Source organism: Rana temporaria, chromosome 10 (genome assembly GCF_905171775.1).
Source record: "Rana temporaria chromosome 10, aRanTem1.1, whole genome shotgun sequence".
Taxonomy (NCBI): Eukaryota; Metazoa; Chordata; class Amphibia; order Anura; family Ranidae; genus Rana; species Rana temporaria.
The window spans coordinates 75,815,834-75,841,928 of record NC_053498.1 but is presented as its reverse complement, the minus strand read 5'-3'; the positions used below and the strand labels follow the sequence as shown (position 1 = coordinate 75,841,928).

The 26,095-nt window shown below is 44.2% G+C and overlaps 1 protein-coding gene across 3 annotated transcripts in view; it reads left to right on the top strand.

Annotated features, from left to right (window-relative positions):
- The window catches only part of USP2 (ubiquitin specific peptidase 2), a 165,150-nt gene that overhangs the window by 72,565 nt on the left and 66,490 nt on the right, over window positions 1-26,095 (top strand). The window contains exon 1 of one of the 3 annotated variants that reach the window (XM_040325524.1): window positions 14,709-14,909. The exons of the other annotated variants lie outside the window; for them this stretch is intronic. Within the exon in view, the coding sequence (XP_040181458.1) occupies window positions 14,826-14,909 (84 nt within the window). The 5' untranslated portion in view covers window positions 14,709-14,825. Of the gene's footprint in view, window positions 1-14,708; window positions 14,910-26,095 lie in introns of those variants that run through there. 3 annotated transcript variants of the gene reach the window in all.

The window sequence follows — 26,095 nt, the reverse complement described above, 5'->3', positions numbered from 1 at the left end:
CAGATGTGCAGGGTAGTACAGTGGTGGGGCAGATGTGCAGGGTAGTACAGTGGTGGCAGATGAGCAGGGGGGTTACAGTGGTGGGCAGATGTGCAGGGTAGTACAGTGGTGGGGCAGATGTGCAGGGTAGTACAGTGGTGGGGCAGATGTGCAGGGTAGTACAGTGGTGGCAGATGAGCAGGGGGGTTACAGTGGTGGAGCAGATGAGCAGCGTGTACAGTGGTAGATAGATGTGCAGGGTAGTACAGTGATGGGGCAGATGTGGGGCAGATGTGCAGGGTAGTACAGTGGTGGGACAGATGTGCAGGGTAGTACAGTGGTAAGGGAGATGTGCAGGGGCTTACAGTGGTGGGACAGATTTGCAGGGGTTACAGTGATCTGAGGTGTGAAGGTGCATGAATTGGGGCTCATCTGAGGTGTGGAGTTGCAGGAATTGGAGCTGATCTGAGGCGTGAGAGTGCAGGATGTTAATTTCTCACTACTAAAGTAGTATACAGCATTTACTTTATAATTTATCGGCACTCTGAATTTCTTTGAAAACATTTTTCGGCACACTGTGCTCAAAAGATTACCTATCCCTGCTGTGATTATATCATTTTTTTTATAAATGTGTCCATTTTATTTTATCCTGGACGCACAGAAGGAGACTGCAGGGAGAGGCTCCATTCCATTATGTGGTTCAGCTCTGTGCAGCATTTAGGATGGCACTGTAATGGATCACCATGGTTTAACACTTGAAGAAAGGCTGTTATATGAAAAACATGGAAAAAAAAACTCCTTCTCAAAATACTTGTTACTTGGTTGCTATGTTGACCATCTGCTTCATTGTTTTCATTCAATCACCTAGAACAAGTATGCATGTGAGGAATTCTGGCCTTACTCTGTGATTCCTGATTTGCTTACTGGTTTTGGTCAGTGAGGCCTTGTTCAGATGGGCTAATGAAGGTGGCTACACTGTAATGTTCCGATGCCACCAAAAAATTTAGATCTCAGCTATGGTGGCATACAAACTGGACAGTTGGCTATGGACAGTTTCTGTGTGGCAAGAACTGCCTGCCCTGGAAGCAAACTGTCTGCATTCACAGCCGGCCTAATCACATGACTGCTCTGATGAGGGCTTACATGTGAACATGCTGGCTATTGACTCATACATGCCACAAGCCTGGTTGCAGTTGCTTGCACGCAGAGTAGTTTCTACACCAGAAAGAACCACAAATTCTCAGTGACGTTTGCCCGTCTGAATGGGCCCGGACCTATCTGTGAGTCAACGTCACAGCCAGACTAGCATTTTTAGGAGGTCAGCAATTGTAGCTTGTCTTAACAGGTTTACTCTCAGCTGGAACCTGTTTGAACGGTGACATCTCTGAGAACTGCTGTCCCCACTTTATCACCAATATACATCTGATATATATATATATATATATATATATATATATATATATATATATATATATATATAGACTGTCCTTCTGCATTCTGAACTGCTGGAGGAGTCGTCCATTAATCACAGAGGGATGGCTGGTGCAAGGTTAGCCATAAACTAGTAGAATTTTGTTCAAACTTTTTCATTTTAAAGCGGTGGTTAACCCTAAAAAACAAGTTTCTACCATGAAATCCAGCATACTAGCGCGAGCTACAGTATGCCTTTATTTTTATTTTTTTGCGCCGTACTCACAGTTTAATCCCGTAGTTAAGTTTCAGACTCCCCGTGGGGAATGGGCGTTCTTATGCAGAGGGGAACATGAGTAGGACTCGGCTCTTCACGGCGCTATACGGCGCCTGCGCACAGACTAGGAGCTGACTGCGCAGGCGCCGTGAAGAGCCAAGTCCTATTTCGGCTATTTTCGGGAAGCGTGACGCGCCATAGCCGGCCGTCAATTATGTTCCCCCTCTGCATAGGAATGCCTACTCCTCGCGGGGAGTCTGAAACTCAACTACAGGATTAAACTGTGAGTACGGCGCAAAAAAATAAAATAAAGGCATACTGTAGCTCGCGCTAGTATGCTGGATGGCATGGTAGAAAAAAAAAAAAACAACAGTGGCAAATTTTTTGGGGAAAACGCAGGATTACAATTTTTTTTTTTTTATAATGAACAAACTTCTAACAGCGAATGTGGTCTTCGTTTAGGAAAGTGCCAAATGTTAAATTCAGACAAAATTATGAAGCACTTTCAAACAACATTTCCCAAGTCATCGAATGTACTGGGATTTTTCGTATGAACATTCATTTGAAAGTCTTCTAGTGTATGCCTTGCTTAAAGTGATACTAAAAGATGTCCTTATCCTCCAAAATTATCCATACACACCCACTACTTAACGGCCCTGTAATCTATTCATGAAATCGTTTCTTATGCCCCGTACACACGACCGGGTTTTCCGGCGGGAAAACTACGAGGAGAGCTTTTGGCAGGGAATCCTGGCCGTGTGTATGTTTATTCGCAGTTTTTACGATGGGAAAACTGCCAAACCTGCCGGTCAAAAAAAAGAGAACCAGCTATTTTTTCCCGCCGGGATTCCCGGCTGACTTTTTCCCGCCAGAAAACCCAGCCGTGTGGCGCAGAAAATGGCCATTTTTGTCCGTTTTCATGAGGGGAAAAACTCAGATGGAGCATAAACATGGTCGGGATTCCGGAGGAAAAGCTCTCATCTGAGTTTTCCTGACGGGAAAACCGATCGTCTGTACGGGGAAAAGTAGAGAGCAGGTTCTCGGTTTACCCCTCGGGATTTCTGACAGACCTTTTCCCGTCGGGAATCCCGGTCGTGTGTACTAGGCATTACTGTGTTTTTCTGCCTTCTTGTAAAGTCCTCAAAGTGCTTCCAAACCTCTCCTTTTCACTTTGGTTTCTTAGGAACGAGTAATGCCGGTCAGTTACATAAGGACTGGTTCATGCCACAAAAACACACCATATGCATTCCGGATGCGTTTCTGCATGCGCGTTCTTAACGTGTTTGTGGCGCTTTTTAATGCGTTTCCAGATGCATTTCTTCTTGTTTCCAAATTTTTCTTTACTTTACTGGGGTCCGGTGCATTTTTGATGCGTACCAGTGCGTTTTTTGATACGTTTTACTGCGTTCCCGTGCAGGTCAAAATGCAGCATGTTCTCCTTTTTTTTCTGGAACTGGAAAGCATTGGAACTGCCTGCACTGGTGTAAACTATGCCATTGGAAACCATATAACCTACTTTCCATGCATTTTTGATGTAGAAAAAAACCCACACTGGACTGCATGTGGTGTGAATTGGCCCTTAATGTGCCATGTGCGCTACTCTATGCACACTACAAAACTCATAGCATACCTCCCAACTTTTTGATATGGGAACGAGGGACACCTATTAGCAAAAGTATGTAGTCATGCAACACATTCCCCTGCCACGCCCCCTTAACCACTTCGGCCCGGACGGATTTACCCCCTTAATGACCAAAGCAGTTTTTGCGATACAGCGCTGTGTTACTTTACCTGACAATTACACGGTCGTGCGATGTTGTACCCAAACAAAATTGACGTCCTTTTTTCCCACAAATAGAGCTTTCTTTTGGTGGTATTTGATCACCTCTGTGGTTTTTATTTTTTGCGCTATAAACAAAAAAAGACTGTAAATAAAAAAATAAAAAATAAAATATTTTTTTACTTTTTGCTATAATACATATCCAAAAAATATATATAAAAAAAATGTATTCATCAGTTTAGGCCAATACGTATTCTTCTACATATTTTTGGTAAAAATAATCCCAATAAGCGTATATTGATTGGTTTGTACAAAAGTTATAGCGTTTTTTACTAGTAATGAATATGATACCTGTCTAGAGATAAAACTCTGACCTCAGTGTCAAATCTTCTTGGGCAGTTATAGACATAAAGAAGATCTATATCTTTTCAAACACTTTACATCAGGGTTCAAAATTTCAAGTCCTGAGCTACCAGCCAGGCCTTAAGGGTTACTCGCTACCAGTTGACCCAACCGATCCCTACCCTGCACTGCCCCTAAACACGCCCTCATAAATTATCTCATGAAATTTCACTTAAATATTTTATGCAGAATTAAGTTACAAAAATAAATATTAACAACAACTTTATCAGTGCATCCTCACCAGTGCCCATCAATACAGCCTCACCAGTGCCCATCAATGCAGCCTAACCTGTGCCGACCATTGCAGCCTTACCTGTGCCCACTATTGCAGCCTCACCTCACCTATGCCACCACTGTAGCCTCTACTCACTGTGCCCACCATTGTAGCCTCAGCTCACTGTGCCCACCATTGCAGCCTCATCCCCCTATCAACAAAAGATATCCCCAACAACACCCATAACAGCAAAATACCCCCCAGTAACAATAGATCTCCCAGCAGCAAGCAACAATAGACCCTCCAACAGCAAGCAACAATAGACCCTACCCTCAGCAGTAAATCTCTCCCAGTAACATAAGACCCACCAGTAACGATAGACACCCCAACAACAATAGATCCCCCCACCAGCAACAATAGATCCCCCCAGTAACAATAAATACCCACCAGCAACGATAGGCCCCCCAGCCACAATAGATCGCCCAGTAACCAGCAACCTCCCTGAACACTCCACTATGCCTTACCACTATATACATTCAGTGCTGGAGGTGTCAGAACTACGTTCCCCTTCATTCCCGTTGAAAAAAGCCCTGGCTGCGGCTACATACAGCATACCGCATTGTGTTCCGGGTGCGAGCCGAGACTTCCTGTCTCATACCCAGAACACAAAGTAGTCTACCGCAGCTGCACTCAGCAGATCATAGCAAACAATGTTTCTATCAATGAATACAAAGATAGAAACATTCCTCTGATTGGCTGAAGTCAGAGAGGCAGGCTGAAGTCAGACTGACACCCCGCAACAACGATCGCCGCGATGCGCGCCCCCGGGGGCACGCAACAGCTCAATATCCCGAAGACGTCATATGACGTCCAGTCAGGATATTGAAACCACTTTGCCGCCGTCATTTTGCTATATGGCGGGCGGCAAGTGGTTAAGGGGGCGTGGCAGGGTGTGTGTCCTATGCCTTCAAACTTTTGCTAATAGGTGTCCCTCCTTGTTCCCATCTCAAAAAAGTTGGGAGGTATGAGTAAAATCCTTGCATATACCAATGCAATGCATTGCCATATGGAAAAATAATGTGTAAAAAAAAAAAAAACTGATCACTTCCCCAGAGTAGTACAATGTTACTACAGTTGCAATAAAAAGTATGTGAACCCCTTTGGAATGATATGGATTTCTGCACAAATTGGTCATAAAATGTGATCTGATCTTCATCTAAGTCACAACAATAGACAATCATAGTCTGCTTAAACTAATAACACACACATAATTAAATGTTACCATGTTTTTATTGAACACAGCATGTAAACATTCACAGTGCAGATGGAAAAAGTATGTGAACCCTTGGATTTAATAACTGGTTGAACCTCCTTTGGCAGCAATAACTTCAACCAAACGTTTCCTGTAGTTGCAGATCAGACGTGCACAACAGTCAGGAGTAATTCTTGACCATTCCTCTTTACAGAACTGTTTCAGTTCAGCAATATTCTTGGGATGTCTGGTGTGAATCACTTTCTTGAGGTCATGCCACAGCATCTCAATAGGGATGAGGTCAGGACTCTGACTGGGCCACTCCAGAAGGCATATTTTCTTCTGTTTAAGCCATTCTGTTGTTGACTTACTTCTATGCTTTGGGTTGTTGTCCTGTTGCAACACCCATCTTCTATTGAGCTTCAGCTGGTGGACAGATGGCCTTAAAGGGGTGGTTCACCCTAAAAACTACTTTTTTTTATTACACTGGCCCCCCACATTACAATACGATTAAGGCTATTATTTTTTTTTTTTTATGCTGTACATACCTTTGTACAGCATATTCACCCGTTGCTTCGGGGTTGCGAGTCCCGCGGGAGTGGGCGTTCCTAACATGTCTGTGATTGACATTTTGACCAAAAACGAGCTCCCCCCGTCGCGTAAGCCGCGTCATGGTTGGCGAAAGGAGCCGAACGGTGAGTCGGCGCTATACTGCGCATGCGCATCGCCGTTCGCCTCTTTTCGCCAATCGTGACACGGCTTACGCGACGGGGGGAGCTCGTTTTTGGTCAAAATGGCAATCACAGACATGTTAGGAACGCCCACTCCCGCGGAACTCGCAACCCCGAAGCAACGGGTGAATATGCTGTACAAAGGTATATACAGCATCAAAAAAAAATAATAGCCTTAATCGTATTGTAATGTGGGGGGCCAGTGTAATAAAAAAAAAGTAGTTTTTAGGGTGAACCACCCCTTTAAGTTCTCCTGCAAAATGTCTTGATAAGCTTGGGAATTCATTTTTCCTTCGATGATAGCAATTTGTCCAGGCCCTGACGCAGCAAAGCAGCCCCAAACCATGATTCCCCCACCACCATACTTCACAGTTGGGATGAGGTTTTTATGTTGGTTTGCTGTGCCTCTTTTTCTCCACACATAGTGTTGTGTGTTTCTTCCAAAGCAACTCAACTTTGGTTTCATCTGTCCACAGAATATTTTGCCAGTACTGCTGTGGAACATCCAGGTGCTCTTGTGTAAACTGTAAACGTGCAGCAATGTTTTTTTGGACAGCAGTGGCTTCCTCTGTGGTATCCTCCCATGAAATCCATTCTTGTTTAGTGTTTTACGTATCATAGATTTGCTAACAGGGATGCTAGCATATGCCAGAGACTTTTATAAGTCTTTAGCTGACACTCTAGGATTCTTCTTCACCTCATTGAGCAGTCTGCACTGTGCTCTTGCAGTCATCTTTACAGGACGGCCACTCCTAGGGAGAGTAGCAGCAGTGCTGAACTTTCTCCATCTATAGACAATTTGTCTTACCGTGGACTGATGAACAGCAAGGCTTTTGGAGATATTTTTATAACCCTTTCCAGCTTTATGCAAGTCAACAATTCTTAATCATAGGTCTTCTGAGAGCTCTTTTGTGCAAGGCATCATTCACATCAGGCAATGCTTCTTGTGAAAAGCAAACCCAGAACTGGTTTGTGTTTTTTTTAGAGGGCAGGGCAGTTGTAACCAACACCTCCAATCTCATCTCATTGATTGGACCTGCACTGTGAATGTTTACATGGTGTGTTCAATAAAAACATGGTAACATTTAATTCTTTGTGTGTTATTAGTTTAAGCATACTGTGATTGTCTTTTGTTGTGACTTAGATGAAGATCAGATCACATTTTATGACCAATTTGTGCAGAAATCCATATCATTCCAAAAGGGTTCACATACTTTTTATTGCAACTGTATAGTAACATTATATTGCTCTGATAAAATTGTGTTAAAAAATCATTAAAAAAATAAAGGAAAAAAATGTTTTGTTTTTTTTTCCGTCCTGTCACCAGTCAGTGTCCTTGATCACCACCACACCCATTATATGATGACGCTGTAATGCACTGATGACAGTATGTAAAAAAATAATAATAATATTTTTTCAAAACCTTATGACAAAAAATGACAACTTCAAAAAACTCACCATGCCTCTTGCTAAATACCTCGGACTGTCTACTTTCCAAAAAGGGGTAATTTGGGAGATATTTGTACTATCCTGACATTTTTGGGCATCAAGAAATGATAGGCCGTCAGTACTTTAGGATTGATCAATTTTCAGATACCATCGTTTGTGGACTCTATAACTTTCCTACAATAATATACACTGATTTGGGTTATTATCACCAAAGAAATGTAGCAGAATAGATTCTGGCCTAAAATTAAGATAAACAATTATTTATTTGCAAAATGTTATAATAGAAATGAAGAAGGAGCTTTTTTTTTGTTTGTTTATTTAGCAAAAAGTAAAAATCCCAGCGGTGATTAAATACCACCAATAGAAATCTCTATTTGTGTGAACAAAATGATAACAATTTTGTTTGGTACTGTGTTGCATGACTGCGTAATTGTCATTCAAACTGCAACAGCGCTGAAAGCTGAAAATTGGTTCATACTGATTTAAAATAAATTAAAGCATTCCAGCCTACGGGCCAGATTCAGATAGATCAGCGGGTCTTTAGATCCGCGTAATCTATCTGATTTAAGATCCGCCGCCGCAAGTTTTTGAGGCAAGTGGGTAATTCACAAAACACTTACCTCCAAACTTGCGGCGGCGGATCGTAATTCAAATTCCGCGGCTAGGGGGAGTGTACTATTCAAATCAGGCGCATCCCCGTGCCGATCGAATAGCGCATGCGCCGTCCGGAAATTTTCCCAGTGTGCATTGCTCCAAATGACGTCGCAACGATGTCATTGGTTTCGACGCTTACGTAAATGACGTCCATCCGTATTCGAGAACGACTTACGCAAACGACGTAAAAAAAAAATCGACGCAGGAACGACAGCCATACTTAACATTGGCTGCCCCTCATAGAAGCAGGGGTAACTATGCGCCGGGAAAACTCTTACGTAAACATCTTAAAAACACTGCGTCGGGCCCGCATACGTTTGTGAATTGGCGTATCTCGCTGATTTACATATTCTCGGCGTAAATCAGCGAGAACGCCCCCAGCGGCCATTTTTAAATTGCAGTTAAGATCCGACGGTGTAACACAGTTACACCTGTCGGATCTTAGGCATATCTATGCGTAATTGATTCTATGAATCAGTCGCATAGATACGACCGGCCTAACTCAAAAATACGTCGGTGTATCAGGAGATACACCATCGTATCTCTTTGAGAATCTGGCCCTACATGTTTTATGCAGTAATGATCTATCATGAGTTCATGTATACAAAAAGTGACTGAAAAAGGCTGGATGGGATTGGCAGCATCAAGGTGCAAAAAGAGGATGAAAACAGTGCTTTATGAACAAAAAAACTGTGAATTGTTTATTATGCACAGTGCAAACCAAATATTAGCTAGTTTGGGTTTAGGTTTACTTTCAAGTGGACCTTGTACTCCATGCAAGCCAAGGTCTGCTTTTTTAGTGTTCCCTCCCACCCCTCCCTGCATAAAATGTAAAGACAACACCTGTAGGGCTCTTTCCCAGACGCCCGCCTTACCACCTTACAGCCTGACAAGCCTGTACACACGTCGTGGCAATTTTAAGGCCTCATGCACACAGGACATTTTTGCAGCTGATCCTATGGGGTAGTTGGTGTTTTTTCTTCCTGCCTCTAACATCTGCCAGCCACTGCTATACTGCCCTCGGAAAATCGATCGCAATAAATCCAAAGCATTCTTTGATTGGATGAGGAGGTAATCATGATATTACTGCCCCGCCTCTCCACCTCATCCAATCAGAGAACAGCTTGTATTTATTTTTACCACTTAGGCCCCGGACAATATTGCTGCCTTATGACCAGGCCACTTTTTGCGATTCGGCACTGCATCGCTTTAACTGACAATTGCGCGGTCAAATGCGACGTGGCTCCCAAACAAAATTGATCCCAATCCCACAAATAGAGCTTTCTTTTGGTGGTATTTGATCACCTCTGCGTTTTTTTTTTTTTTTTTGCGCTATAAACAAAAATAGAGCGACAATTTTGAAAAAAAATGTATATATATTTTTTTGCTATAATAAATATCCCCAAAAAATATATAAAACATTTTTTTTTCCACAGTTTAGGCCGATACGTATTCTTCTACATATTTTTGGTAAAAAAAAATCGCAATAAACGTTTATTGATTGGTTTGGGCAAAAGTTATAGGGGCAGATCCACATAGATCTGCACCCGCGCAGCGTATCAGAGATACGCTACGCCGCTGTATCTTACCTGGCTTTAAGTCAAATCCAGGAAGATTTCGCGCCGTAAGTTACGGCGGCGTAGTGTATTTCTGGCAGCGGAATTCAAATCGGCGGGGTAGGGGGCGTGATTCATTTAAATGAAGCGCGTCCCCGCGCCGATTGAACTGCGCATGCTCCGTTTCGAAATTTTCCGCCGTGCTTTGCGCGAAATGAGGTTGCAACGACGTCATTTTTTTAACTTAGACATGACTTACGTCCATCCCTATTCACGGACGACTTACGCAAAAAAAAAAAATTCAAATTTCGACGCGGGAACGACGGCCATACTTTAACATGGCAAGTCTATCTATACGCCGCGAAATAGCAGCTTTAACTATACGCCGGAAAAAGCCGACTAGAGACGACGTAAGAGAATGCGACGGCCGCGCGTACGTTCCTGGATCGTCGGAAAAAGCTAATTTGCATACCCGACGCGGAAAACTACGTGAACTCCACCCAGCGGGCACGGAAGTATTGCACCTACGATCCGAAGGCGTACAAAGCCGTACGCCTGTCGGTTCGAACCCAGAAGCCGTCGTATCTTGGTTTGAGGATTCAAACTAAAGATACAACGCAGGTAATTTGAAAGTAAGCCGGCGTATCAGTACTCGCTATGTGGATCTGGCCCATAGCGTCTACAAAATAATGGATAGTTTTATGGTATTTTTATTAATAATTTTTTTTTTTACTAGTAATGGCGGTGATCAGGGATTTTTATCGTGACTGCGACATTATGGCGGACACATCGGACACTTTTGACACCATTTTGTGACCACTGTTATTTTTACAGCAATCAGTGCTATAAAAATGCACTGATAACTGTAAAAATGACACTGGCGGTGAAGGGGTTAACCACTAGGTGGCACTGTAGGGGTTAAGTGTACCCTGGGGAGTGATTCTTACTGTAGGGGGGCGTGGCTACACGTGACACGCCACTGATCGTTGTTCCCGATGACAGGGAACACGATCAGTGACAGTATCACTAGGCAGAACGGGGAGAGGTTGTGTTTACAACTCTGTGTTCTTCAGCTCTGTGACCCCATCGCGGGACACCGGCGGCAATCGGGTCTGCAGTTCCCGTGGGCGCGGTCACGGAAGGAATGACTTTAAAGGGGTTGTAAGTAAACCTTCCTGTTTTCTCACCTTAAAGCGGAGCTCTACCCTCAAATTAAACTCTGCATGAGCACTTTTTAAAAAATGTCATTAGCTGAGTAAAAAAAAAAAAAAAATTTTTTACATACCTTAAAACGGTTGTTGCTAGGCAGACTTCCTAATCTGCCTTCTTCCTAATCCGCGGTCGTTTTCCTCTGCCTACACCGCACAGACTCCTGGGATTGTTGAGTCACCTCCCCTCCTAGTAACGTAGTATACGCAGTAACACCCCCCCCTCCCCTCTGAGACGCACTCAATAATCTTAATGTATATAATGTATAATTGCCACTCGCGGCTCCCGTGGACCAAGCCAGCCCCCCCCCCCCACCCGCTTCGCAAAAAAAATGTCTTTGATTTTCACTCGCGGCTCCCGCGGTAACCCCCCCGCTTCTCTATAAATTGTTGTTAGATTGTCACTTGCGGCTCCCGCGGTAACCCCCCCCTCTTCTCAATAATTTTTTGTTCGATTCTCACTCGCGGCTCCCGCGGTAACCCCCCCCCCCTTTTCAATAAATTTTCAATAAATTTTCACGCGTGGCTCCCGCTTCTCGAGAATTTTTTGTTTGATTCTCACTTGTGGCTCCCGCGGTAACCCCCCCCTTCTCAACAAATTTTCTTCGATTTTCTATCGCGGATCCCGCGGACACCCCCCCCCCCGCTTCTCAATAGATTTTTATTCGATTTTCACTCGCGGCTCCCGCGGTAACCCCCCCCACTTCTCAATCATTTTTTCTTTGTATTTCACTCGGAGCTCCCGTGGACCCCCCCCGCTTCTCAATAAATTTTTCTTTGATTTTTACTCGCGGTTCCCGCGGATCCCCCCTCTCAATCAAATTTTCTTTAATTGTCACTCGCGGCTCCCGCGGCCCCCCCCCCCCGCTGCTCAATAAATTTTTCTATAATTGTCACTCGCGGTTCCCGCGGACCCCCCCGTTTATCAATAAATTTTTCTATAATTGTCACTCGCGGCTCCCGCGGATCATACAACACCCCCCCCTGCTCCAGCCAGCCACCCGCCCCCCCCCCGCTTCTCAATTAATGTTTCTATAATTGTCATTCGCGGCTCCCGCGGATCACCCCCCCCCCCCCCCCCGCCCCACTTCTCAGTGCAGCACTGAGCATGTGCAAGGTCTGCAAAGCTGAAACCCAGGAAGTAATACAGTCTGGCTTCATATGCCCACACTTAAGATGGCCACGGCCTAATGCTATTTTATAAAGTGTCTAAATGCTGTAACAACCTAACAAAACGGACCTTAGTTTACAGACTAACTTTACTAGAATACATTAAGCTTGTGTATTACAGGGGTATTTATATTTAAAAAGTGAAATTGTGGCCGGAACTCCGCTTTAATGCATCCGATAATTACCAGCCCCCCAGCCCCCCAGTTTACTTACCTGAGCCTTCAAAAGTACCGCGTTTATTGGATAGATTGATAGCAGAGTAGCCCTTGGCTCCTGCTGCTGTCAATCAAATCCAATGACACGGGCTCCGGGGGGCGGGGCAGAGTGTCTATGGATGCAAATGCTGGACTCGGGAGCGCACCCCCAAGGCAACCCCCTTGTGAAAGCGCTTCCCAGAGGGGGTTATCTGATGCGGGGAGGAGCCGAGACAGCCGACGAGGAACCCCAGAAGACGAGGTTCGGGGACACTCTGTGCAAAACAATCTGCACAGCGGAGGTAAGTATATGACATGTTTGTTATTTAACCACTTGCTATCGGACGGACGTCCATGGATGTCCTTGATTTTCAGTGGGGATATCTGAATGATGCCTGCAGCTACAGGCATCATTCAGATATCCAAGACCACCAGAGGGCTGCGAGAGTAGACATCCCCCCTCCTGCCGCCCTTTGGTGCTTCTACCGACTCACCGCTGCAATTGGTGAGTCGGAGAACAGATCCGCCGACCCCAGATGCCTACCATAGAGATTTCTGGCGGACCAGATGGTCACCGAAATCTCTATGATTGTTCGGAGGCCAGGCGCGATGTTATGACATCACGCCCGGCCTCTGCATTCAAAAAAACGGCGCCGCCTTGGCTGGGAAGCCAGGATCATTTATTTTATTTTTTGGGGGGGATTTCAGGCTTCCCAGCCTAGAGGTGAGATGTGGGGTCTTATTGACCCCATATCTCACTGTAAAAAGGACCTGTCATGCTTATTCCTATTACAAGGGATGTTTACATTCCTTGGAATATGAATAAAAGTGATCAAATTATTATATATATTTTTTAAAAGTCTCAAAGTAAAATGTTTAAAGTAAAATTTACAATAAAAAAAAATAGTTTTTTAAAGTAGCTCTGTCCCCGGTAGCTCGCACGCAGAAGCGAACGCATACGCACGTCACGCCCACATATAAATATAGTGTTCAGACCACACATGTGAGATATCGCCGCAAACGTTAGAGCGTGAGCAATAATTCTAGCCCTAGACCTTCTCTGTAACTCAAAACATGTAACCAGTAAAAACAATTTAAAGCGTCGCCCATGAGGATTTTTAAAGCGGAGGTTCACCCTAAAACAATTATATACCATTCCATCCAGCATACTGCCGACATGTACAGTATGCTGGGTTTTTTCTTCTTCGCTGTACATACTGTTTTATACTTCTTTTTCTTTTCTGACTCCCGCGGGGAATAGGCGTTCCTATAAAGAGTCGTAGATGATTGACGTGCGGATTAGGGGCGTCACGCGTTCCGAAAATAGACGGACTGGGACTCGGCTCTATATGGCGCTATACGGCGCCTGCGCACAGACTAGGAGCCGTGTAGTGCTGACTGCGCAGGCGCCGTATATAGCCGAGTCCCAGTTCGGCTATTTTCGGAACGCGTGACGCGACTTATCCGCACGTCAATCATCTACGCCTCTTCATAGGAACACCTATTCCCCGCGGGAGTCAGAAAAGAAAAAGAAGTATAAAACGGTATGTACAGCGAAAAAAAAAACAACATACTGTACATGTCGGCAGTATGCTGGATGGAATGGTATATAATTGTTTTAGGGTGAACCTCCGCTTTAAGTACCGATGATTGGCGCCATTCCACAAGTGTGTGCAATTTTAGAGGGTAACATGTTAGGTATTTACTCGGCGTAACATCATCTTTCACATTATGCAAAAAAATTGGGATAACTTTACTGTTTTGTTATTTTTTAATTCATGAAAAAAAAAAAAAAAAAAAGGCGTTTTAAATATTATTGTTGCGCAAATACCGTGCGAGATAAAAAGTTGCAATGACCGCCATTTTATTCCCTAGGGTGTCTGCTAAAACAACATATATAGTGTTTGGGGGTTCTGAGTAATTTTCTAGCAAAAAAAAATATGATTTTTGCATGTAGGAGAGAAGTGCCAGAATAGGCCTGGTAAGGAAGTGGTTAAAAAAATGTTTTCGAACCTTTACAATCATTTTAATATCTATTTAATGATTTATATCTTTAAGAATTTTTTTTAGTAGCGGTGACTACTACGGTAGGTCTGGAAATGGGTACTTACTGTACGTCGGTCGGTGTTGGATCTAAGCAATAAAATGTGTACTTGGAACATAAACATGTAAAATCTCCTTGGCACTGCCTGTTCTGATAATTACACAGAATATATACAGTAAATAAATAGATAGTAGTACAGAAAGGTGAGCAGGATGAATGTGAACATTGTGTGCTCCTGGGATCTGGAACACGTTGTCCTTTCTGGTACCAGGACACGCCCCCTGCAGGTGACTCCATCCCCTGGGAGAAGCAGTGTGCTCTCCCCATGTGTCACCCGCCCCGCCCCCCTCCTGACGTCACTAGCTGTCAAATTCCAGCCGGAGGTAATGAGTGTCCGGAGTGAGAAGGAGAGGCGGAGGAGTGCGGGTCGGAGGAGCTCAGATCAGAGCTTGTACATTGCAGAGGCTGCACACCGTCCTCCTCTATACATCGCACTCATTTCACCATGACCGGCAGCATCAAGGTGCAGCAGATTCCCGGGGCCATCATTATATCTCATCTCCTGGACTTCGTGCTCCATAGAACCAAGGTGAGGACAGGAGAGGGCATGTGCCACTGGGCACCAGGGGTGTCATTGCAGGGGGATGCCAATAGTACGTATCTCTATACATGGGTGTAGGAACCCTTACAAATCTGGGGGGGACAGCATTTTTACTCGCCAGGTATATTCGTATCTCAAGCCAATAGATCAAACTATTAAGGGCTCTTTCAGGCTGGGTTCACACTACGGTTTTCCCGTCCGTCAGCCGCATACGATTTCAGTATTGAAAACGTACGGGCCCGGACGGGAAAACGTATAGATAGAGAATGCATTGCAAATCGTATGCACTCAGATGCATCCGGGTGCGTACGATTTGCTGGCAAAACGTTTTTTAAACGTACGCAAAACCGTGTTCAACCACGGTTTTGCGGTCGTTTTTAAAACAGTATGGCAACCGCATACGTTTTCCTTTAACATTAATGTCAATGGAAAACGTACATATGTGCGGTTCCATACGTTCCCGTCCGTTTCAGCCGCATACGGTTTTTCATATAAATCGTATGCGGCTGACGGACGGGAAAACCGTAGTGTGAACCCAGCCTCACACGTCTGTTCAGTTTTTCAGATCAGTTTTTTTTTCATCAGTTGATCCGTTTTTCCATCAGTTTTTCGTCAGTTTTTCATCAGTTTTTGCATCAGTTTTTCCATCCATTTTTTTTTGTTTTTTTTGTGGCTTTTTACATAGAAAAACGGATGTTAGCGGAACGGATGATAAACGGATCATCCGTTAACGTCCGTTTTTCGTCCGTTCCGTTTATTAGACGGAAGAAAAATAGGGTTTTCTTCCGTCCAAAAAAACGGAACTGAACGCAGACGGATGCTAACGGACGTTAGCGGATGCTCATCCGCTAACGGACGCTAGCCCATAGGGAAGCATTGCGGTCCGTTAACGGACGTCCAAAAAACGGACGAACGGAATGGACGCGTGAAAGAGCCCTTAAGCAATCCAGAGAGGGTAATGCGAAGAGCAATATGCAGCAATAAAAAAATAAACCATCATAGCATTAGTAAAACACATGGCATCAGTAAAAATCAACCGGTATAGCATTAGTAAAAATCAACCCACATGGCATTAGTAAAAATCAACCCACATGGCATCAGTAAAAATCAACCCACATGGCATCAGTAAAAATTAACCCACATGGCATCAGTAAAAATTAACCCACATGGCATCAGTAAAAACCAACCCACATGGCATCAGTAAAAATTAACCCACATGGCATTACTAAAAATCAACCCACATGGCATTAGTAAAAATTAACCCACATGGCATCAGTAAAAATTAACCCACATGGCATTAGCAAAAATCAACCCACATGGCATTACTAAAAATCAACCCACATGGCATAAGTAAAAACCAACCCACATGGCATCAGTAAAAATCAACCCACATGGCATCAGTAAAAATTAACCCACGTGGCATTACTAAAAATCAACCCACATGGCATCAGTAAAAATTAACCCACATGGCATTACTAAAAATCAACCCACATGGCATAAGTAAAAATGGTGGCACAGTGGCACAGTGGCGACAATTGATGGGCACAGTGGCTGCGTTTGATGGGCACAGTGGCTGTGTGTGATTGGCACAGTGGATGCGTTTGGGCACAGTGGCGACAATTGATGGGCACAGTGGCTGCTTTTGATGGGCACAGTGGCTGCATGTGATGGCACAGTGACTGCGTTTGGTGGCACAGTGAGGCTGCAATTAATGTTTTTTTTTTCTTTAGAGAAGGCAAGCTCAAAATAACAAACATTTTTTTAAACTGCTATTTTTTATTTAAAAAATTAACCCACATGGCATCAGTAAAAATGGTGGCACAGTGGCTGCATGTGATGGGCACAGTGGCGACAATTGATGGGCACAGTGGCTACGTTTGATGGGCACAGTGGCTGCATGTGATGGCACAGTGGCTGCGTGTGATGAGCACAGTGGCGACAATTGATGGGCACAGTGGCTACATTTGATGGGCACAGTGGCTGCGTGTGATGAGCACAGTGGTGACAATTGATGGGCACAGTGGCTGCGTTTGATGGGCACAGTGGCGACAATTGATGGGCACAGTGGCGACAATTGATGGGCACAGTGGCTACGTTTGATGGGCACAGTGGCTGCGTGTGATGAGCACAGTGGCGACAATTGATGGGCACAGTGGCGACAATTGATGGGCACAGTGGCTGTGTGTGATGAGCACATTGGCGACAATTGATGGGCACAGTGGCTACGTTTGATGGGCACAGTGGCTGCATGTAATGGCACAGTGGCTGCGTGTGATGAGCACAGTGGCGACAATTGATGGGCACAGTGGCTACATTTGATGGGCACAGTGGCTGCATGTGATGGCACAGTGGCTGCGTGTGATGGGCACAGTGGCTACGTTTGATGGGCACAGTGGCTACGTTTGATGGGCACAGTGGCTGCGTGTGATGAGCACAGTGGCGACAATTGATGGGCACAGTGGCTACGTTTGATGGGCACAGTGGCTGCATGTGATGGCACAGTGGCTGCGTGTGATGAGCACAGTGGCGACAATTGACAGGCACAGTGGCTGCATGTGATGGCACAGTGGCTGCGTGTGATGGCACAGTGGCTGCGTGTGATGAGCACAGTGGCGACAATTGATGGGCACAGTGGCTACGTTTGATGGGCACAGTGGCTGCATGTGATGGCACAGTGGCTGCATGTGATGGCACAGTGACTGCGTTTGGTGGCACAGTGAGGCTGCAATTAATGTTTTTTTTTTTTCTTTAGTCAGAGAAGGCAAGCTCAAAATAACAAACATTTTTTTAAACTGCTATTTTTTATTTAAAAAATTATGGTCACCTCAGGCTAAGGTGACCATAATTTTTTAAATATAGCAGTTTAAAAAAATGTTTGTTATTTTGAGCTTGCCTTCTCTGACTTAAGAAAAAAAAAAAACATTGAGGTCCTCAGCTCAGTCCAACACCCCCCCCCCTCCCTCCCTCCCCAATACTTTCTTACTTTTAATGAAGGTTCTGTCTTCTTGCAGACAGTTTTTACTGTAATCAGAATTAGTACGGCAGGCCAGGCCCAGGCGCAGCAGCAGGCTCCTCGTGACCGTGAGTCACAGCTTGTACTCTGACTGGCGCCGACAGTCACTCTCGCTCCCTCCTCCCTCCTCCCTCTCTCACCTCCGGCCGCCGGCGTGACGTCACGCGGCGCACGGCGGTGGAAATGGAATGAACCAAATCATCCTCCATGGGGGGGGGGCGAGGAGATGCACCGGAGGAAAGGGAGCCAGCCAGGAGCGCACGCGGCAGCCAGTGAGTCGGCGCCAGCGGGCACACAGTATAGTGAGCGCAGTCACATCTGGGGGGGATTTTACCATACATGTCCCCCCCGCATTATTTCCTGGGGGGGATGCGTCCCCCCCGTCCCCCCCGGTTCCTACGCCCGTGTCTCTATATCACTATCCTTATGACTTCCAGGGGGTACACATGACTTACATGAATGCATATGGACATTATTACAGGCGTACAGAATAAAATACGCCGACATTGGCATCGCCTGGGAGCTGGTGCATAACTCTGCCCATAGGATTGTATTGGCGCAATACGCTGCCTGTGCGATTTACGTCCGGGAACTTACACCCAGCGCACGCGCCTACTAGCATTTAAAGGTGTATTCCTATGTGCAGATATATAAATATATATATATATATATAAAATAATATATATTGGGCTAGATTCAGAGAACAGTTACGCCGGCGTATCAGTAGATACGCCGTCGTAACTCTGAATCTACGTCGTCGTAAATTTAAGCGTATTCTGGAAACCAGATACGCTTAAATTAGGCTAAGATACGAGCGGCGTAAGTCTCCTACGCCGTCGTATCTTAGGCTGCATTCACACCTGAACGCGGCGAATGTTACCGCGATTTGCCGCGACAAATTGCAGCGTTTTTTCCTGCGATTTGCCGCGTCAAAACGCAGAGTTTTTTTAAGCCTTACATACGCTGGAGGGGTGATCAACATTGTCGGCTATGCCGAACGCCGAAAGCCGCCTGAAAAAAAGGTCCGGGACTTGTTTTGAGCTTCAGGCGTACGGCGTTTCGGCTTTCGGCGTGGAGATGTGAACCATCTCCATAGCCGACAATGTTAAATCACCCCTCCAGCGTATTGCAGGCTGCAATAGCGTCGCGCTACAGGCGACAATACGCTTAGGTGTGAATGGAGCCTTAGGGTGCATATTTACGCTGGCCGCTAGGTGGCGCTTCCGTCGACTTCAGAGTAGAATATGCAAATGAGCTGGATACGCCGATTCAGAAATGTACGTGCGCCCGGAGGATGTTTTTACGTCGTTTGCGTAAGGCTTTTTCCGGCGTAACGTTACTCATGCTATATGAGGCTTAGCCAATGTTAAGTATGGACGTCGTTCCCGCGTTGAATTTTGAATTTTTTACGTTGTTTGCGTAAGTCGTTCGCGAATAGGGCTTTGCGTAAATTACGTTCACGTCGAAAGCATTGACTATTTGCGACGTGATTAGGAGCATGCGCACTGGGATACGTTCACGGCCGGCGCATGCGCCGTTCGTGAGAAACGTCATTTAAGTGGGGTCATGTCGCTTGTATATCAAGGCAAATTTTATTAAAACAGTTTGCTCATCTTGCAAAACGCTCTCAAACCAAGTTACTCTCAAACCAAGGTTTTGCTGTATAATGGAATAGTTGTAATAAAAATAAAAAAAGCATGTGTTGGTTTAACTAACTAAGCATTTCTTTGGTATAATTCTCCTTCAGGCATCACATTCGCACCAAAATGGTGCAGGACCCTTTTTTTTTTTGGTCCGCACTGGAATCGGATCGCATCGGTGTTAACACTTATGCGATCCGATTCCTGCACCATTTCACAATTTGCACTGCGATCTGCTGACCAATCTGACTAACTCGCTAACTTTACATTGACACCTGCAGCAATTGGCAGATCTCAGTGTGAACCACTGTGCGATTCCGGTGTAATGCGGGAACCCGCACTGGATTTGCAGGGTTCTCGCAACATACCGGCCTAGGTTCACACTACTGCGATGCGATGTACTGTGAATTTGATCAGTTCTTTTGTCCTGTGTGAGGTGCGAATTTGCCTTGCGTTTAGAGGTAGACAGGTGCGAATTTACCATGATTTTACCGCAAATTTCAGGTGGCAGGCAGTGAACAATTCGCAGAGATCTGGACTGGGTGCTGCGAGTTTACTGCAAGTTCAATTGAAGCCTATGAAGATAAAATTTGCACTGCACCATAGGAATTTGCATCGCACCCGCAGTCAACAAGCACAGGACCCTTTTTTTTCGCACCAAATTCGCAACGCATAGATGTGAACCAAAGACATGGAATACTATGCTTTTTACATGAGCTGTGAATCTGTGTGTTCCTAAACATATCAAACACGCTGTAAATTGGCATCAGTGTGAACCCAGGATAAAGGGGGTGTGTCCTATGCCTACATACTTTTGTTAAAGCGGGGGTTCACCCTAAAAACTATTTTAACATTACATTGACATAACTCTCTCGACAATGACAGTATGCCGTTTTTTTTTGCTGTACATACCTCGTACAGCTATTTTCTTCCCTGGCTTCCGGGTAGTGAATCCCGCGGAAGTGGGCGTTCCTATCCAGCAGGTGATTGATGTGATGACAAAAACTACTTCCCCCCGTCGCATAAGGAGCGTCACGAGTTGCCGAAAAAAGCCGAACGGCGAGTCGGCGCTATACGGCGCCTGCGCACCGCCGTTCGGCTTCTTTCGGCAACTTGTGACGCGTTTTATGCACCAGTGGGAAGCATGTGAATCAATTAGCATGTGAATAGGAACTACAAATAAATTCCTGTGAAAGAAGCACATAGCACACACATTTAAGTACAGGCGTAGGAGTGTCCAGCATAAAATATGCCTGTATGTGCAGAGAATGGAAGCCCCAGCTGATAGATATGTATATATATACATATCTATCAGCTGGGGCTTCCATTCTCTGCACATACAGGCATATTTTATGCTGGACACTCCTACGCCTGTACTTAAATGTGTGTGCTGTGTGCTTCTTTCACAGGATTTTTTTTGTAGTTTTTACAAAAAAAAATGTTTTACAAAAAATTCTGTGGTAGAAGAAAATCGGAAAAATAATAATAATAATAATAATAATAATAATATTGTATAATGGTATTTATAAATACTCTATCTATCTATATATCTATCTATCTATCTATCTATCTATCTATCTATTTTCATAATCGATTAATCGGACAGTAACATAATGTGTTAAGAAAAAAGAAAATTAACCCTTTATAGTACAAAAAGAGCAAAATACCGTATTTATCGGCGTATACCGCACACTTTTTTGCCCTGAAAATCAGGGCAAAATCGTGGGTGCGCGATATACGCAGATACCCGCTTCCCGCGCTGTGTTTGAACCACTGCGCCAGCATATACCGTGGGCAGGCTCGGCTCCTCTCCCGGTCACGTCCTGTGCGTCCTGTACGTCCTTTACGCGAGAGGAGCCGAGCCTGCCCGACTATAACCGAGTGTACTGCGCTCGGTATATGCCGGCGCATTGGTTCAAACACATCGCGGGAAGCGGGGATCGAGCGGGGAGGACACCACGATGGCCGCAGAAGGACGCAGAACCGGACGAGCCGCCGATGAACGACGGGCAGGATGCGATGGACGACGGGCAAGACACCGACGAGGGGCATCCAAACTGTAAGTATTTTTGTTTTTTTTTCCAGGAATTTTCCTTCAAGTTCGGGGGTGCGCGCTATATGCCGGGGCGCGTTATAGCCAGATAAATACTACCGTTAATATTACAGTAAAACCTTGGTTTGTGAGCATAATTCGTTCCAGAAACATGCTTGTAATCCAAAGCACTTGAATATCAAAGCGAAGTTGTACCTTCATTAAATGTAACCATATTGCTCTCTGCTCTCTTCTCTTATATACTCAGTTGTGACATGACGCTACTCTTATATCAAGACATCGCTTGTATATCAAGTCAAAATGTATTACAATTTTTTGCTTGTCTTTCAAAGCGCTATCAAACTAAGTTACTCTCAAACCAAGGTTTCACTGTATAGTAATACGAAAAATCTTTGTACATTCGCTGAATGAAAGAGTGTTGTTTGAAGTTATCACTTGCTTTTAACATTCAGTTTTAAAATTAAAGGAGTTCTCTGACCTAAAACTTTTAACCCCCGCTGTGCCCGGGCTGTAAAACTATACAAAATAAACTGTCACTTACCTGCCTACGATCCCCCGTTGTTCCGATACACAGGAAGCGGAAGGGGCCCGGGACCGGAGAACGGGACGGCGATATCGGAACAACGGGGGATCGTAGGCAGGTAAGTGACAGTTTATTTTGTATAGTTTTACAGCCCGGGCACAGCGGGGGTTAAAAGTTTTAGGTCAGAGAACTCCTTTAATGGAATTTCTTTTTTTTTCCGATTAAATTTTTTTCTATTTATCAAACAGAGATATACAAACAATAGTAAGCGCAAACTACAAAGGACATAGTTGCCACTCATACAACATAACATTGTAATACAGAAAACTGTCAAGGCCTATAGCTGGATTCAAGTAGCCCGCTGCAACTTTGCGGCGGCGTAGCGTACCGTATTTACACTACGCCGCCATAAGTTAGCTAGGCAAGTACTGTATTCACAAAGTACTTGCCTGCTAAGTTACGGTGGCGTAGCGTAAATGCGGCGGGCGTAAGCACGCCTAATTCAAATTATGCTGAGGGGCCGTGTTTTATGCTAATGGGGGGTGACCTAACGTGATTGACGTTTTTTTTACGAACGGCGCATGCGCCGTCCGTGTACATATCCCAGTGTGCATTGCGGCAAAGTACGCCGCAAGGACGTATTGGTTTCGACATGGACGTAAATTACGTCCAGCCCTATACACGGACGACTTACGCAAACGACGTACAATTTTCAAATTTCGATGCGGGAACGACGGCCATACTTAACATTGGCTACGCCACCTAGGGGGCATGTTTATCTTTAGGCAGCCTATCTCTTACGGAAACGGCGTATCTTTACTGCGACGGGCGGACGTACGTTCGTGAATAGGCGTGATCTAGTGATTTACATATTCTACGCCGAACGCAATGGGAGCGCCACCTAGCGGCCAGCCTAAATATTGCACTCTAAGATAGAACGGCGCAAGCCGTCGTATCTTAGATAGGTTTAAGTGTATCTCAGTTTGAGAATACACTTAAACTTAGGTCGGCGCAGATTCCGAGTTAGGTCGGCGTATCTACTGATACGCCGGCCTAACTCTTACTGAATCTAGCTACTAGTGTATACATTTAGTTGGGGCCTTGATGACCCGGACCAACCTACCCCAAATGGGTTAAATGAATGTAAATTTCTGAATGAAAACCACGTACAATGTCTGAAAATTTCTTTGACCAAGAAGTTTTCTATTATTTCTAAATTTCCCCGTCACTGTGGTTGAAAACGAATGTCGATTTGACCCCACTGACAATTAGAAAATCGAACGAACATTCTTAAAATATATATTTTTTTGAATGAAGACGTTGTATGGCCACACATTTTTCTAAGGTTATTAACCGATTAATCTAAACAATAATCGGTCAACTAATTGATTATGAAAATAATCGTTAGTTGCAGCCCTAGTTAGAACATCTGTCTGTTCTTTCTTGCTGTCTGTGCCCCTGTTTAGGAAGAATTGCTCTCTCTAATTGCCATGATCACCCATGTACCAGGAATGAAGGTGAGGGCAAATCTAAAATGTTCAGGTTGCCACAGAACAGGAACAGAGGGGGATCTTCTAATGGGTACGCTTGTTCCCATGACAACTGTAAGTGGGGATAGACCTCACATTAGAAAGATATCCTCTCACTTCCTGTTGAGTCCTCTGTACAGGAATTGAAGGGAAATCTCCCTGGAGAGACACAGATGGCAAAGAAAGATGACGGTGGTTGAAACCCGTACCCTACTCTATGCAAAGTTTTATATTCAGATATGCTATAAGGCTCCATGCACACTGAAGCTGATAAACTGCAGTTTATTGGCGTTTTGGCTTTTTTTTTTAAAGCCCATAAACTGAACTCTATGTTAGCCTATGTGCCTATGCACACCTGAGCTTTGGAGTTTATTTGCTTTTTTCTGAACGCCTGAAATTTGCGTTCAAAGTGCAGTTTTTTGGCGAAAAAAAACGCTCAAAAATGCAAAACCCTGAAAAACGCGTAAAAACGCTCAAAAACGCGTAAAAACGCTCAAAAACGCAGGTGCTAGCGTTTTTTGTGTTTTTTAATCCATTGAAAAAAAAAAGCTACACTGAAAAACGCTGATTAAAGCTATTGCAAAAACATTAAAAAACGTTGAAAGGCTCCCTGCAAAGCTACTGGCGTTTTTTTATAGCTTTTATCAGCTTCAGTGTGCATGGAGCCTAAAGCGGCCCCGTTGGTTTGCCCTGTGTTCTCAAGGGTGATTTGGGGGCACACAGTGGATTCTTGTGGCTGGGTTTATGTGAACAGCTTTGGCCGAGAAACCTGTACAAAGCAATGGCAGGCTGCTGTTTGTAGGTATCCCTATATCCAGCAGTTACCCGCCGTGGTCTAACCCTGGGCACAATTTTTTGCCGTTGAAGGTCATTCATCTGTCCTTAATCTTTGTAGCTTTCTGGTTCCAGCAGCATTTAAAATTCAAAGGTTTTTGCTGCAGGAATCTGTTGTATGCCCCTAATCACCCACGTGAATGTAGCCAAAATGATTTCATTTTTGTAGAAACTTTAACTGTATTACTTATATGATTGGACTGTCTGCCTGCGTTTGCATAGGTAGGCCAAAAAGTCCAAATACCTTTTTTGGCAATACAGTAGAACCTTGGTTTGAGAGCGTTTTGCAAGACAAGCAAAATGTTTTAATACATTTTGCCTTGATATACATGCGATGTTTTGATATAAGAGTAGCGTCATGTCACAACTGAGTAAAAAAAAGAAGAGAGGCGCCTCTAAGTGTAGCAGTATGGTTACATTTAATGAAGGTACAACATTTAGCAACTTATGCTACACTACACTACAACATTTAGCTACACTAATGCCGCGTACACACGGTCGTTTTTTGTGATGAAAAAACACGACATTTTTAAAAACGTCATTTAAATGACTGTGTGTGGGGAAAACGTTGTTTTATGTCTTCTGAAAAACGTCAAAAAAAAAATTCGATCATGCTTCAATTTTTTATGTCGTTTTTTAAAACGTTGTTTTTTGTGTCATAAAAAATGACCGTGTGTAGGCTAAAACGGCATTTAAAACAACGTTTTTAAACCCGCGCATGCTCAGAAGCAAGTTATGACGCGAGCTTGAATGAAACAGAGTGCCGCCGTACGTGCTGAACGTAACCGCGCTTTGCTAGGGCATTTTGAAACAACGATGGTGTGTAGGCAACGTCGTTTTTTAAAATGAAGTTTGAAAAACGTCGTTTTTTTCATGAGAAAAAACAACGTTTTTTTACAAGACAAAAAACGACCGTGTTTACGCGGCATTAGAGGTGCCTCTCTTTTCTTTTATACCCTTTAAAAAAAATGCTTTGATATACAAGTGCTTTGGATTACAAGCATGTTTCTGGAACGAATTATGCTGGCAAACCAAGGTTTTACTGTAAATGCAAAGTAAGTAATCTTAGTACTATTCAACCCACGCTGACAGATTCCAGGTAACCATTACATAAGAATGCGGCATTGCGTGCACCAGTGAACTTTATCACCTCTTTGACTTTCTTAATGTTTGAACTTTGTGACTTTACTGTTCCTGCCAAGACCAGTATAGTCCAGCTCTTATGTCATGGATTAAGAGGAGATACTGGGAAAAAGGGAGAAGGGAGCATGTGACTTGCTTTGTCAATTTTAACTCCCAGCATGCCAATCATGCTAAGTATTTTTTGCTGAGCTTTTAATGACTGGAACATACATCTGTGACAACGGTGAACCATGACTATGAATTGTGTCAGTAGGGCAGCTTATTGGGGTGCGGTGACGGGGTGTCAACACAGGAGCACAAGTGGAAGACAAACATCATCAAAACAGTGACTTTCATGGTAACATCACCAGTATTGTTTTAATAAAAGCTGTAGATTTACGAAGTTTAAAAATACTTTTGAACTGATATTAACCTGATTTATTTTGAGATTTTAGTGATT